Here is a 14,537-nt window from a genome sequence, read left to right as displayed (position 1 = left end):
TGCATACCGTATCTCCTTAAGCGTGCTACTGAAGTGACGGATGCAGAGCGGCGCAGCTCACCATAGAGTTTTTTAGTATTGCCTAGAGGAAGATATGGCGCCATCGTCTATACAAGTATCATAACGGGCGCGTCAATGCACTCCTTCAATTCAGAGGCGAGGGGCGGAAAAACAAAAACAAACCAGTGACTATCACACAGCCAAGCGCGTACATAGACGTCTCTCCTACATCTTTGTCGGCCCGCTGGCCCTTTTGCGTTTCTTATATTCGTACTTCCAAGCACAAGTCCTCGTAATTCGATAAAAAAAAATTTCGCGTCAAAATTTTCGGATCAACGCCTATTGATGCTTCAATAGGAACTATTGAATGGAATGAACCGTTCGGATAGACGGCACGGCGGTAACCAGGTTCGCCTTCAAAGTGTCCTGGCTCTCCCAGAACCAGGGCAATCTGAAATCACTACGAACCAGCGTTCTCGCACATACAACAGCGTCGCACCGTCCGTTTTCTTTTTCCTTCTTTTTTTTCCGCAAGGCACCATCGCAAGAAACTCTATGTAGCTCGACAAACCCGTCGCCTATGTGTCACACATCCTATTGTACGTCACATCCAGCCGGTTCATATGCAGCCGCACGGAACGCCTAAAACAGAATCTCGTCGCAGGCCGCGAAATATCGGACCTGATCAAGTACGAGAGGGCCCCCTGCAAGAAAGCCGACGCCTTTCTGTGCCAGACGAGCAGCCGCCCTTTCCAGGAGACCCAGAGGCTGTTGCTCTGGCAAGAGATACTGAGAACCCTCCACGGTGATCGACAGCACTGCATGTTCTTTTGTTTTGTTTTTTTATCGAAGCAGCTGAGCGTTACCCTATGGAAACTGCGGGATGTTGGCAATTACTTATTCGGAGAGTCACTTTACTATAGTACCATATCAAACTCCACATTAGCGAGTTCTCGTAGCCCCCGCTGGAGGACATTTGTTCTGTTTGCGCCCAAGAAGTCGACCTATGGATACCCACCTGTACGTAACCGGGAAAACAACAGCGACGGAAATTACAGGCACCGTGTCAGATTGTCAGAGTATACATCCTAAGCAGATAACAGTGGGGTGGATCTCCATGAAATGCCTGGGTTTAAAGACAGCAATGGGAAAATAAATATTGGCGCTGAGAACATGACCAGGAAACGTTTCTAATAGTGGTGGCACATAAATTTAGAGAAGAACCAGAATGATGTCAAATGATGGTACATGGCCGCAAGATGATGTTAATATCAGCTCGTTGTACACAACGAAGAGTGGCAATAAAAATTAAAATGCATATATATACATTACCATTGCATAAGAATTTAAATAGTTTGCTAGAGTGGTTACGGCAGATGCCACCGGCCCGTTTAAAAGGTAATTAGCTCATAACAGTCATCAGCAGCACACTTTATTTACTAGAAGCACTTTTAGGAACTCTTGAAATATTGCAGTTAAATGCGGCGCGACCAGAAGCTTCCGCAGTTACTAGCATCTAGCAGCTCTCAAGGTGCGTGAATCACGAGTCAGTAATCCCAATATGATTGGTGGACACCTTCTTTTTTTTCTGCTTACGCGCCAATATTCAGTGATTTCATTTTATTCTTTTTCGTATAGAATGTGTACTTATGTCATGTTGCATCGGTATTGCATTAAAGATTACAGTATAAACTAGTCAATGTAGGACAGTCCACTCAAGTGTAACAATGCGACCAGCTTCAAAGGAAGCTCAACCTGTGGTCCTTTCAGTAGGGCCTGCAGCAGTGCTTGAATATTGTCCAAGTAATTAATGGCGCCTTAACCATGTGCCCATTTCTACCCGCCCTGGTTGGTAAGTGGCTATGGTGTTAGGCTGCTGAGCACGAGGTCGTGGAATCGAATCCCGGCCTCGGCGGCCGCATTTCGATGGGGGCGAAATGCGAAAACGCCCGTGTACTTAGATTTAGGTACACGTTAAAGAACCCCAGGTGGTCGAAATTTCTGGACTCCTCCACTACGACGTGTCTCATAATCAGAAAGTGGTTTTGGCGCGTAAAACCCTATAATTTAATTTTTTATGTGCCCATTTGTGCGCTTATACAGTAACTGCAGCGCGGATAATTGACCTAGCTTACTAATGGCTGCCTAACTACACTAATAAAAATCTAAATTTACTAGTTCACCAAGGTAACGAAACGTACGTGGTATTTACCTACATAATTTCATACCTAATAGCGAACTGACCTAAGTGAAACCTCTAATTAACTAACTCACTAATAACTAACCTAACCAAGCTAAATAATAACTAACGTAACTAACTGACCTAAGATTATAATTAACGAACTAATGAATCAGTAGTTGACTAACTAAAAGCTAAGCAGCCATTTAAATATAATATAGCCAAACTCATCATCCTACTGATAACTAAATTATCCGCTTACTAACCGATCTGAACTAACACGTCAATTAAAAACTATTGACTGAACTAAAGAAATATATATATAGAACGAAGCTTATGTAAGGGACTGCTAACGGAAATGTTTAGTGCGATGAATGCCACCAGAGGGAAAGGGCGCGTCAATCGCACAATGCTGTATATAAGCACAACATGTATATAATCGAAGCACAAACGCATCGCACGCTATAGGCTAGTTTGCCAAACATTCTGCTCATGCGTTCACTATGCAAACGTGCTGAAATAAATGTGGTAGAGGCGCCTTTACAGGTGGCATATTTGCATGGTCGCGCAGCCCGGCGATCTGGCGCGGCAGATTGCTCCCCTCTTACTTACGCCAATACCTCTGGTCGTGGCAACTCGTAAACGTTTGGTTACTAACTGAAATGACGAGCATGATGTCCCAAACATGAACACAACTCTCTCGATGACTCCGGGCTCTCGCTGTCAAAACGCTGGCGTGAGGAAGAGCGGCAGCAGCAGGGAGCGAATTTACCTTCCCACTGCTTCCCGCTTAAACACGAACTAAGCGGCGAAAACACGGCGCACACGGAGGTTATCAACCCTCGACCCGCCACGGATCACTTTGAAGAAAGGGCCCGCGTGGCCGCGCTCAGGCGCGCCGTTGATAGCCGCCGCCGGAGTAGAACGCGCCTGGTGCCTTGCGTGCTACGAAAGACAGCGCGCTTGCTCCTTGCCTTCCTCCCACGCGCGCGCGAGATCGAGTAACTATGTGGCCCCTATATTCTAGGAACCGTAGAGCGACCACCTTCGGCTCACCCTCGCACACTTTCGCTCGCACACACAGCAAACGGCGCGTAGCCACGACGTTATCGCACTTGGACTTTGTGCACAACATCACTGAGATAACGGTGCCGACGGCGGTAATGCGCCTGGAGTGCCCATACAACAAAAAGCAGTCGTGTGCTCGTGCCAGCAACGCATCATGCGTGTACACAGGGTTATTCACGTAACTTGAATCAAGTATTCTAAACAAGTCGTTAACCGCAGCTGAATGAAGCCACGGCCTGTGGTCTGCCATCATGTGCTGCTGCTTAGAGTATTTTGTTATACCCCGCTTCATTAGTTTACTAAGATCAACAATGCAAAATTTTTGATATTCACATTAGGACCAAGCGCGTTTCGTTGCGTTGTAGAGGGGGTTCAGAAACGACCGATACAATTTTTCGTGGCGACGTACATGCTGCGTGGCGATTTTATTTTTATTTTTTTGCGTTTAAGGCGAACCCGCGAAATACGGAATAAAACCACGTGACTGCGCTCGTGCGCTATAGTACTGCAGCGCTCTCAATCGTGCGTCGAGCCTATCGCTTATCTGCGACGACGGCGCTCCCTTTCTGCGTGCCACCGACAAAGATGCCGACGCACTGTGAAGCCGATGCCTAGAGCCACGGTCGCCCACTTCGCCACGGTCCGCGCGCAGGGTTCTTTCTCACGAAGCGCGGTTGAGAGCCCTGCAGTACGCTAGCGCATGAGCACAGTCGCGTGGTTTTATTCCCTAGTTCGCAGGCTTTCTTAAAACGCCGAAAAAAAATCACCATGCAACATGTAATTTGCCACAAAAAAATTGTATTGGCGTTTATGAACCCCCCTCTCCAACGCAACGAAACGCGCTTGGCCCTAAATTGAATATCAAAAGTTTTGCATATTTCGTCTGTTAATTAACTAATTTAGCTTAATATAAAAAATACTCTAAAAAGCGCGCCACAGGACGGCGAGCCGTATGCCGTTGGTTCCACATAGCTGCGACAAACCAAATTTTTTCTTTAAATCCTTGGTTCAAGTTATGTGAAACATCCCGCATAGCAATATATAAAGGGAAGGTCGGACCCTGCCAATACTCATACTCCTTTATGAGCATAAATTTTGCTGCACCTGATGATGTAGAAAACCTGCGCTTGCATTTCCGCAAGGCAATAAACTAAATTTAAACTTATCGATGTCGTCTCCATTTCTTTCTTGCAGCAAACGTTATATGTTGCGCTGTATTTGAACAAATATTACAGAATTCACGCGAGGTCTGCGAAATCTAAGGCAAAATTTTATAGCCAAGTTTAGTGCGCTGCCTCGAACTTACAGGTGAAGCCAGAAACTTAATGCATGCGTGCCATGAATGTGGACGCAGGCCTTGTCGATGGGGACACAATTTTATTTTCGTTCCTCCAACTGGCGCGGTAAATATTTTGCTAGTTTCTTTGACATAACATTCCAGCTACTTAACGAGTGCTGGCTTCCTTGCTAACCAAGCGTTTCTCCTCGTTCTTAATTGTTTCTTCTTTTTTGCAGATTTCAGCCGTTCAACCGACCCGTTCTTGAAGAAGATATACTCGCATTTCCACATCTGCAGGAGTCACGGTAAACACTTTATTATTATTTTTTCCAACACCTGCCAGAACACTCGTGCCTAGTTCATCAAGTGCATTCTTAAGATCCTGAATGGCTAAAATTTATCTACTCAATCATGGTTTGGGCCCACACAAAACACCATAATTTAATTTTTTAATCGTAAAGAGCGAGCGTGACCACAACGCGCATGTCTATTAGTAATGTGAACATAAACATTAATGATTTCAAAAACAACAAGTCTCATTCATAGTACTGTGAATTGTGTGATATTGTGCTAGTTACCGCAAAGTTTTTTTTTAACGCCACCTTAAAGGGACACTAAAGCGAAACAATAAATCAGTTTAGACTAATGAAGAATTGCTTGAGAACCCTGCAGGCAGTCATTTCAAAAAAGAAAGTTTGATTATTACATGAGACAATGAAGGTCCAAGTATCAGTATTTGAATGTCGTGCCGAAACCCCAGCGCCGGTACGTCAGCGTGACGACAGGGATTCCAAGGTATGTTTTCGCATTTGGGCCGCGTTGGCTGAATAAAGGTTCCCAAAACTTGCCATGTTTAATATTTGGTTCCTTTAAAATTCAATGCAGTCAATCTGTACCGCTATATATAATTAGTAGGCCGCAGAAGATGCCATCAAAATCCAAGACGTCACAGCCCCCAGGTTCGGGAACTTCAGTAGGCGTCGCCACCCGTATTTCGTTCTTGCGCTTTTTCTGGATTACCAAACGCTTTATCGTAGTAAGACTGGTGTCTTTGGTATTGTAGAACGGTAATTTACTGATGCAGAAAAAATCATTTTTCACTTTAGTGTCCATTTAATAACGGATGAAAATAGATGCGTGTTTTTAGTGGCCACTTAAAGAAGCCTCCAGTTTTCTTTTTCTCCGTAAGTAAATCATTAGCAATAATTTGCTACTTCACTTTTGACAAGTATATGTACGGCGAGTATGCCAATGCGAGCTGTCAGAGCCCACCAAAAAAGGTGGGTTTAGATTTTTTTTCCACTGCTCTATATTTAGCGTAGCTCATTGTCAACTTGAAATAGAAATTCAGCAAAATTTGAAAAAGCAGGTGCGGCCTTCCGCTGACACGCCACTGCATGCAGTGCTGCCCCCAGCCACGTGAAGAACCCACTATTCTGATGAGGATAGCAATAGGGGCTTGTTGGTACAGCATATCTTATTTTGTTATAGCGACGAGAACGAGAAATAAATCTCTTGTTGAAAGTAGCGCTGTGTGTGTCAGATGTGCCTTCTGTTGTCCGTGTCAAGCTTGCGCTATAACAAAATAAGATATGCCACTATTCTACTCACGTATCAGACAGTCTCGGTATGGCAGTCTACGACGTTTGTGTCGCTGTGTGGTTTGGCCTAACGTGGCGAACTCAGAACCTGCATGCGCTGTGATTGGCTCTCGCATATTGCTTATCGGCTTTGCAAATTGTGCCGCTTTCATTCTTGGCGTGAGGCTCACAACTAGCAAGAAATTAAGCAACCCCGCCGAGATAAACACCCCATCAATGCAGTTGAAACACTGGGCGTATGCATTTAACCAGTAGTTATCGATGGAACTGCTTCGAGGATGACACAGCAAAGGCAGACGTCCTGCACGGGCGACCTAGTACGAGAGAAGCGTAGTTAAAAGCGACCAAAGCAGCGCTCACAGAAGCATTCGTTGGGGTAGAGCTCCCAACGCGAATCCACATGTACACAGACTCGCGGGAGGCCGTGAGAGCGTGTGCGTATCACAGGAAAGAGCGTCGGACAGTAAGAAAGATTGCGTCACGGACGCGTGCGCTGCAAGCACGCCGACATACGCTAACATTACACTAGCTCGCAAGCCACACCAGGATTCCAGTAAATTAGCGGGATCACGAGGCCGCGCAGGAGAATCAAGTGTACACCCCCGCACAAGGCCCTAACCGCACAAACAGTGCAGGTATAACGCCACACGAAGAAGAAAAGGCGAAAGCACAAAGTAAGGCTGCGCCTAAAAGCCTGCTGTCGGAAGGACCTGTCCCCCATCCCGCAAGGATACGGACGAGTGGCCAAAGCCTGCCTACGCAGATCACGAACCGGCGCGGTCCTTGTGCAGGCGAGGTTAGCGCTCTTCCGCAAAAGAAGAGGCTCCGGTGCCGCTGTGACGGCAGGCTATTGGGGACTGCTGTTTAAGATGCAGCACCGCAGCACGAGCAGCAGACACTTTCCACCTCGTGTTGGGATTGCCCAGGGCTCTCGAGGTATCGACGGCAATGTGTCCCGAAGCTTCCTGCCCGCTGGCTAATTTGCAACAGCTGATAAGGCCAAGCGGGTAGCTGGAACACAGAAAGTGCACCTTGAACTCCATCAAGGACTACCTTCGAGAAGCACAGCTGATCATGTAATTTTAACCTCACCCCCTCCTCAGAATCCAGTTCCTTTACCCTTCCTCCCCACATGGTAACGACCAAGAGGGGACGCCATAGGCACCTGACACTGCCCAGGCGGCGCATCCGAGCAGCGATCGTCAGCGCCTCTTGAGGCACCCTCCGTCAAATCTGACACTGACGGACCACGCTACTCAGGCCGCCCCAGCGGAGAGCCAACGTGGTCGCATGTTCATACTTGTTTTAAAACAAACAAATGGCGCAAGTTTTGCTGTGTGGCTTCAAACTGATTTCATGATTACACGGTTGGATACGCCCTGCCATTCGTCGTAAAGGCGAAAAGCTCTACGCTGCCAGACACGTTAACAGCGTGAAAGAAATCGCCGGTGTGACTGTGCTGGCGAAGTGTCACTCGCAGCAAGGCAAACACAACTACAGCGTATCTCTGGACGTGAGTACACTCAACTATCATATTATGCTTTGATTAAGCAGCTCAATTCAGTGTCCAAGCATGGCTGAGCTTATTAAGCGTTAAGCGTAGGTGTTCTTGGCCGACCATTTGATTTACCGTAGACTGAACGTGTTCTTCCGTGTTGCCATTTTGACACGCTTGCAGAGCCTTACTGGCCACGGATGATACGCTCCATGTATTTTCGAATTACTAAAAGGCTCTTTTAAACAACTTGCACAAAATTGCACTCCACTGCTATGTTCTGCCAAGCAACCGCAGTACTTTGTTTACAACTGCCGAGGCACCGGCACGACCTTGGGCCGCTCCGGCCGCCAAGACTCGGGTGACCGTATCCGGCAATCTGAACCGAAGCAGAGCGGCACGGTGTGAAATTTAACAGCCACTCACGCAAGCCAGAACACCTGCAGTCACCACGCAATACGCTTCGTACATCAAAATAAATAGCTCTAAAGGATATGGAGAATTGACAAAATATGTAAGTCGGCTTCCCGGCCAGACTCTTTCTCGACCAAAAACGTCAGTCTACTGACTACAACACTTTCTGGTGCGATCCTCCAGGAAGGAAGCGCGAGCACAAAACCTTTCTGAAGATTCCTTTGAAATCATCATGTCATCACAGTTCCCCCAATCCCCAATGTATTCCCCCAAATGTATTCTTGCCACTAAAGAGCTTTGACTAGAGCCGAGCGTCCGCAGATTAGAGGCGTTTGGAGGAAGTGTGAAGCTGGAGCAGTACTTTGCTTTACCAATCCGTGGTGGAAAGTCTTTTGGTTGGAAATTACTTTTCTCGCGGATGCGCAGAAGTTCGCACATTGACGATTGATTGGCCACCAGATCGAGATATGTAGCCAAGGTAATCATGCCGAGTGTTTTCACGCCACTTAGTTTCAATCGCAGCGTCGATCCCTTGCACTACTTAATGTATATGTTCAGCCATATGCGCACATACAATTATCTGCATCTTCTATGAGTGTGTCTAATTCCCATGAAAATTAGAAGCACAAATTGCTTACAATTTTAGCGGCACTGAAATGTAAAACTGATATTTCAGAGCATATGAAAAAACATGGATGTTAAATATTAATCCGGCTTACTGCAGCATGACCTGGTTCATACTCCACAAGGAAGCTTTGGCACATATGACAATAAAATTAAGTAAATCAACGTGGCATGCATCAGTGACATGCATCGTGCTCCAAATTTAATAATAGAATAATAAACGTGCGTATGGGAATTCATCCTCAGTAGGCAAATCACAATGAATTGCTTCGTAAGACTATTACGAACAATAGTTTTGCGCCCTATTCAATGCACATTATCAAAAGCGGTGTTCAAGCTTCATGGCGAAGTCACAAAATTTATTTGCAGCTGAACAAGGCCGACCGTGCCTTGAGTGGTGGAAGCTGCACTTGTCAATACGGGGCCTCGGGAAATTGCAAACACTTTGCAGCAGTTGTCATATACATCAACGAAAGTGAGGACGTGTCCACAACATCACAACCACAGCAGTGGGGTGGCCACCAAAGACGTCATTTATTAATGACAAAGCATCTATTGAAGAGCTGTTTGGCGGTAAGAAAATTTGTGACAGCATACGCATATGTGTATTGCATCTTTTACGATATTGTGTTTTTGTAAGCAGGCATTCAGCACTTTCCAGATATGCACAAATTGTTTCTTGACAGACAGTGAAGCGGTATCGCGTGGGATATAATCAATGCTAATGTACTCTATGATGTTATTTTGTGTGCATTTTTTCAGAAAATACCCATCCATACGTTGCGGGAAAAGAACCCACAATGCTGGAGCCAGAATATGTGATAAATCGCCTTCCTGAATTGAGGTGTCACGTGAATACCATTCTTAGAGAAGTTAGTCAAAACATGGACAATGAAACTGTTGACAGAAGTGTTGCCAATGTAGAAGAGAACATGGCTGAGGTTCAAGGGGCGCTTGACCCACACAGAGCTGCGTACCACTACTTGGAAGTTGTAGAAGAGTACCCAAAGGTCCTAGTAAAAAGCAAGGATTATAGCAAATTACTATCAAAGGAGTCAGCCGAATACTACGAGAAAAACGTGAAGTGCCAGGACACACATCACCTATGTGCAACTTACAAAGGGCCAGTCTATGAACAAGTGATTCAGGTGGGTGTTCCAATTTGTCACTTTGAGTCAACATTACTCTTGATATTTATGACCAACAGGTGGCACCGAGAACGACGAGTGCGTATAACGTGTTCTATGGCACACACAATACTGAGAACGAGAAAGGCCCCTGCTGACTTGGTAAATACCCTACTGAGAACGACAAGCATCTCATCGGAAGCCACAACATATGGTGCACCTTAAAAATGTGTGTAAGGTTTCAGTTACTAGTTATTCCTCTTTCAGGCATAAAGATGGAAGCACTTGCCCGGAAGAAGTTTGAAGATAAAGTTTCTGTACAGGTTATAGAGGTACCACACAATATTCTTCTTTGAATTATTAACTGAGCAGATTAATATAATTAAAATAGCAGATACAATTACCTCAGTGGTACTTTTATATTTTACCTTTATTCTTAGTATGTACCCATTTTATCTTTAATCAAGAAACTATTAAGTGTCTGAAACAGTGCGCGCTTATAGATATGTCGTCTTTTTCAGACTGGATTGGTGCTGCACACTCTCCAGCCGGGGCTTGCTGGCAGTCCAGATGGCCTCTTCCTATCCGACCAGAATCCCTGTATTCTTGAGATTAAGTGCCCATTGTCAAGAAAAGACGACATCATCATAGATGACCGATTGGAACACTCATTTGTGCCATACGTAAAATAAATGGTAGACTGGCCCTCCTGAAGGGTCATAAGTATTACACACCAGTGCAGCTGCTAATGTATGTGTGCAACGTTCAGAGCTGCTATTTGCTTGTTTATTCAAGTAAGCAAAGCATAATAATTGATATTGAAAGAAACAACAGTTTCCCGTGTGCATCAGTGCGAGCACTAGAGGAATTTTACTTTGCTTGGCTACTGCCAGCATTTGCGAGATGGCGGCGAGTGTAGTTTTTTGTAATGTGTATAAATTTCTAACGTGTTAAATTTAAGGCATTGTGTGAACTTGTAAAAAGATTAATAAAAACATGTGAACTGTACTAGTGAAAGTGGCTTGGGTGCTATTTTTGATATATGTTGTGCGTAGGCTTTATGCCACATGGTTTTGACATGTGGGCAGTTCTCAACACAACGATCTGTGAATAATGAACAAAGACAATCTTATAGACACTTTATTCACAAACAAAATAGATAACAGTTGAACCATAACATTTAGGAATTGACTAGAATGACAGTTTCAATCTGTGCTAGCTTCAATGCACTATTGTACATAATCATTCACAAATTCTACACCGTAGAGTCCACACGCTCTTCATCTATGATAGGGGATTGCAGGTTTGTTAAAACACCGCACACATGAAATCTGACATTTTGGCATTCATCTCTGTGGTAACCCGTGAGTTGAGGATGTTGTATGTCTTTATGCGCTGAATTATTCTTTCAACATGAATTCTGACTTGCGCGATGTTGTACGTTTCCAATATTTCACTGTCAGTGAACTGGCCATGCCCATGCAAGAAACGGGGCATCACAAGAACAGCATGAGCTTCCTCAACCTCTGACTTGATGCCTGGGAAGCCCTTGTCGGCCATGATTATGTCACCTGGCTGCACGAGATCTAAGAAGCCCGAGTCAACAGTAATGAATGCATCAGAACAGCGCCCTCCATATGCTTTTGATCGAAAACAGACTGCTCCACAAGGGGCTATTCCAACCATGAATTTGAGTGTGTAGCCACCTTTATAATTTGAGTACAGCACTCGCTGCTGCTGTACAGTGCTTGGCTTCTCAGTTCTAACCTTGGTACAGTCTATGATCATGGTGCAGCCAGGGTAGTGGATCTTGAAGCAGTTCGGCATTCTTGACATTATCACGTGCGACGGTGGTCGATAGATCCATTTTTGAGTTGCAGTAGTCAGTGTACGGAAGATGCCGTGAAAGTGGCGTGAGGCTGTCCGTCCACTTACAGAAAATAGTACCGCAAGAGATGCGAAAGAAGTGCCCAGCTTCATTTTCATTAAGAACATAACAAGCCTGTCAAACAAAAAGACATCACATGTTCGGTCTGCAGGATTAGGGATAATGCCCAGCAAGAGGGCAAATACATCAACACTCACACCGCACAGGTCTCTCATAGCAGCACTAGAGGATTTAACAATGTCATAGCCACCAAAGTAACTGGATCTGATGACTGGGCCACTGTGATAGGAGGCTGTGATAGGTTGGCATTGTACCTCAGCATCACACGTGATTGTGTGATTAATCTGAGTGCAAGCGTCAGTTTCATGTATTGAGCATACAAATATGGAAAACGGTGTTGTACCTTCACAAGCTTCAGTTTGGCAGGCCTGGGATAAAACAAGAGGAGTTAGACAAATGTTGCATACAATTACCTAGCTACTTAGAATAGAGGATAGTTACTAACATAAAAATCCTAACAGCCTTGACCTCTCAAAATGGATGAATTGCAAAATAGTGTGAATGGCTCTTCCATGTGAACAAAGTGAAAATATTCCTTGAAATTGCCGTCTATGTCATCACCTAAACTAGGATGATTTACCTGATCACATGAGGCCCTCATGGTCTCGGCAGTTGGCTGTAGCTCACTCAGCATTGGATCAATTTTGTCCACAGTTTCACTTGAGTCGTTCGCTGCTTCATCACTGCTTATGTCAACTTCTGGATGCTCATTTGTCCTATTGAAATTTGTGGTCCTTTTGCTCCACCTGAAAAGCGAGTAAAAGGTTAGTTACAAGCGGAACAAACAAATCTTTTTTTCGCGGAGATCGATAGCAGTCAATATTATCTTTTTCATTTTCTCTCGGTTTTATTTTCTGGCGGAATGGCAAACGAAATGGCAATGCAAACTAGTTTGAATGTGTAGCACACTTAATGGTGCCAAAGAAAACAAAATTATAAAGTGGATTGTGCGGCTTAGCGTGCAAAAAACGCCATATGATTATGATGAGGAACAGTGCATTATTTTTCACCACCTAGGTTTTTCCAACGTGCTCCAAAATCGAAGAAGCCGAGTGTTTTGCATTTCGCCCTCGACGAAATGTGGCCGCCGCGGCCGGGAATAAAACCCGCGGCCTCGTTATCGTGCCAAAGATTGAATGTTTTATGCCACTACCATGACTTGCCTTTGATACCTAGCAAGGTTCTCCGTTGCATTGAATGGCATTACACGGTAGGCCACTGGGAACAACGTTGGGATGTATCCAGGATGTTTCTCGATGTTGTTTTTCATTCCGTTCACGAAATGTCTTGAGTAGATTCTCGACGATGACGTCGGTGTCCACGGAGAGCCGTCGGCTTCGCTAGAAGTTAAAATTCACGATTATCAGACGACCATGCGGTAGGTTTACGCTAAATGCTAGAACTCTTCACTGCACGCAGCGTACAGAACAATATTAACAAGCCGTAGAAATGCACTCTCTTATACTTCGCGTTGCCGCGACTGCCAGCACAAAGGTAATATTCACAACGTTATTTCTCCCTCAAAACTGTTGCACACTTACTTCACTCTGCGCACAGCAGCAATCCATTTCTTCCGGCGCTGCTCTTCCCACGACCGGCCAGGAAATCTGTAGAGTCGGAGAGCAGGCAGCCCTGCGCGGCCGTTACAGTCTTTGACGCAGCAGTACCGCCGTCCCCATGCTTTCTTTCCTGGGCAGTTTTCAATCTCTTGCACATTCGCCATCGTAAAACAGCGGCATGAGAACCTGCAGTACGGTGGCGCACGCGGTTCAGAAGTTTCGAATCGCACGCGGTCACAACAACAACACTTACGCCAGCTGGATTCGACGCCGTCGACTGACGTTTGCTCAGTACCAGAGTTGCGCTTTCGGCGCTACAGGTGGCGCGGCCGTCGCCGGGATACTCCACTGTCAGGAGCGTATATACGAAGTAAAACATATTTACCACCATCACTACCGTTAACAAATACTTAGCTTGTCCTTACTAATAAATTAGAAAATCAGACACAGGTTGCTTCTTCAGATGACTCTCAACAGTATACGTTAGGTTAGCTTGCTATCCATATAGAAGGCATCACTTGTTTTTTTAATTTGGCCTATGTTAGCTGAGAAAACTTGTGGTGTCTCAGCTAACAAACGCCTAAAAGTGTCCGGTAGAAACACCTAAGGTGTCAAAAGCTCTTCGTACCAGACAGTCCTTTAAAGCGTCATCAGTTGTCACTGCATTTTGTTGACCCAGAGAAAATATCATGCTGAGTCATCACAAACGCCTACTCTTAAAACTTAACATGGTGTTCAGCAGTATCGAATGTCTCTTTCTTTCAAACCCTTTCAGAGCGCAGCTGCCTTAGGTAACGATGCTCTGTTTGCTCTGGCGTGTTTTTTTACGCGTAGCATATTGGACCTCACCACAGCTCTCCACATTTGCGGCTATATATGTAATCTTAACCACAAGCTACGTCACGAGTCACATCTTTACAGGCGTACCCTGACATACTCTCCAGAACACGGTGCCTTCTGGCACACCAGTATTGTACCCTGCGTGGTCTCAAGCGTGAAATTCGGACAAAAGAACGACATCATAGAAGTGGAAGCAAACACAAGGGAAGTTATTGCGTCTTCCATACAGTATGCCAGCGAGCCGGATTGCAAATAATGGAACGTACTGATGGGCGCTGACGAATCTAGTAAGTATGGCTCGCAGGGTCAGGAAATGGAGCGAATATGTTACCCCACGCCTGACACCGACACCTCAGTTGTTCGCGGGCTCAGGCACGCGAACGGAGGCGCGTTGGAACGATCG

General features: G+C 45.4%; 2 protein-coding genes across 2 annotated transcripts; one reads left to right on the top strand and one right to left on the bottom strand.

The window, feature by feature from the left end:
- Positions 1-1,479: 1,479 nt before the first annotated feature.
- Positions 1,480-10,795, top strand: LOC129382871 (uncharacterized). The gene is made up of 6 exons (XM_072286949.1): positions 1,480-1,531; positions 7,525-7,640; positions 9,030-9,169; positions 9,868-10,001; positions 10,055-10,119; positions 10,476-10,795. Exons 1-6 carry the CDS (start codon positions 1,480-1,482, stop codon positions 10,704-10,706), a joined length of 738 nt encoding a protein of 245 aa, XP_072143050.1. The 3' UTR covers positions 10,707-10,795.
- A 135-nt stretch (positions 10,796-10,930) lies between these two features.
- Positions 10,931-13,458, bottom strand: LOC126524206 (uncharacterized). Its single transcript, XM_050172544.3, has 3 exons — positions 13,277-13,458; positions 12,316-12,481; positions 10,931-12,103 (listed from the first exon to the last, which is right to left on the bottom strand). The coding sequence occupies exons 1-3, from the start codon at positions 13,456-13,458 to the stop codon at positions 11,096-11,098; spliced, it is 1,356 nt and encodes a 451-aa protein (XP_050028501.1). The 3' UTR covers positions 10,931-11,095.
- Between the last annotated feature and the right edge of the window lie 1,079 nt (positions 13,459-14,537).

This window comes from Dermacentor andersoni, chromosome 3, assembly GCF_023375885.2.
Source record: "Dermacentor andersoni chromosome 3, qqDerAnde1_hic_scaffold, whole genome shotgun sequence".
Lineage (NCBI taxonomy): Eukaryota > Metazoa > Arthropoda > Arachnida > Ixodida > Ixodidae > Dermacentor > Dermacentor andersoni.
Note: the sequence above shows the minus strand (reverse complement) of the source record. Positions and strands in the feature narration are given on the sequence as shown.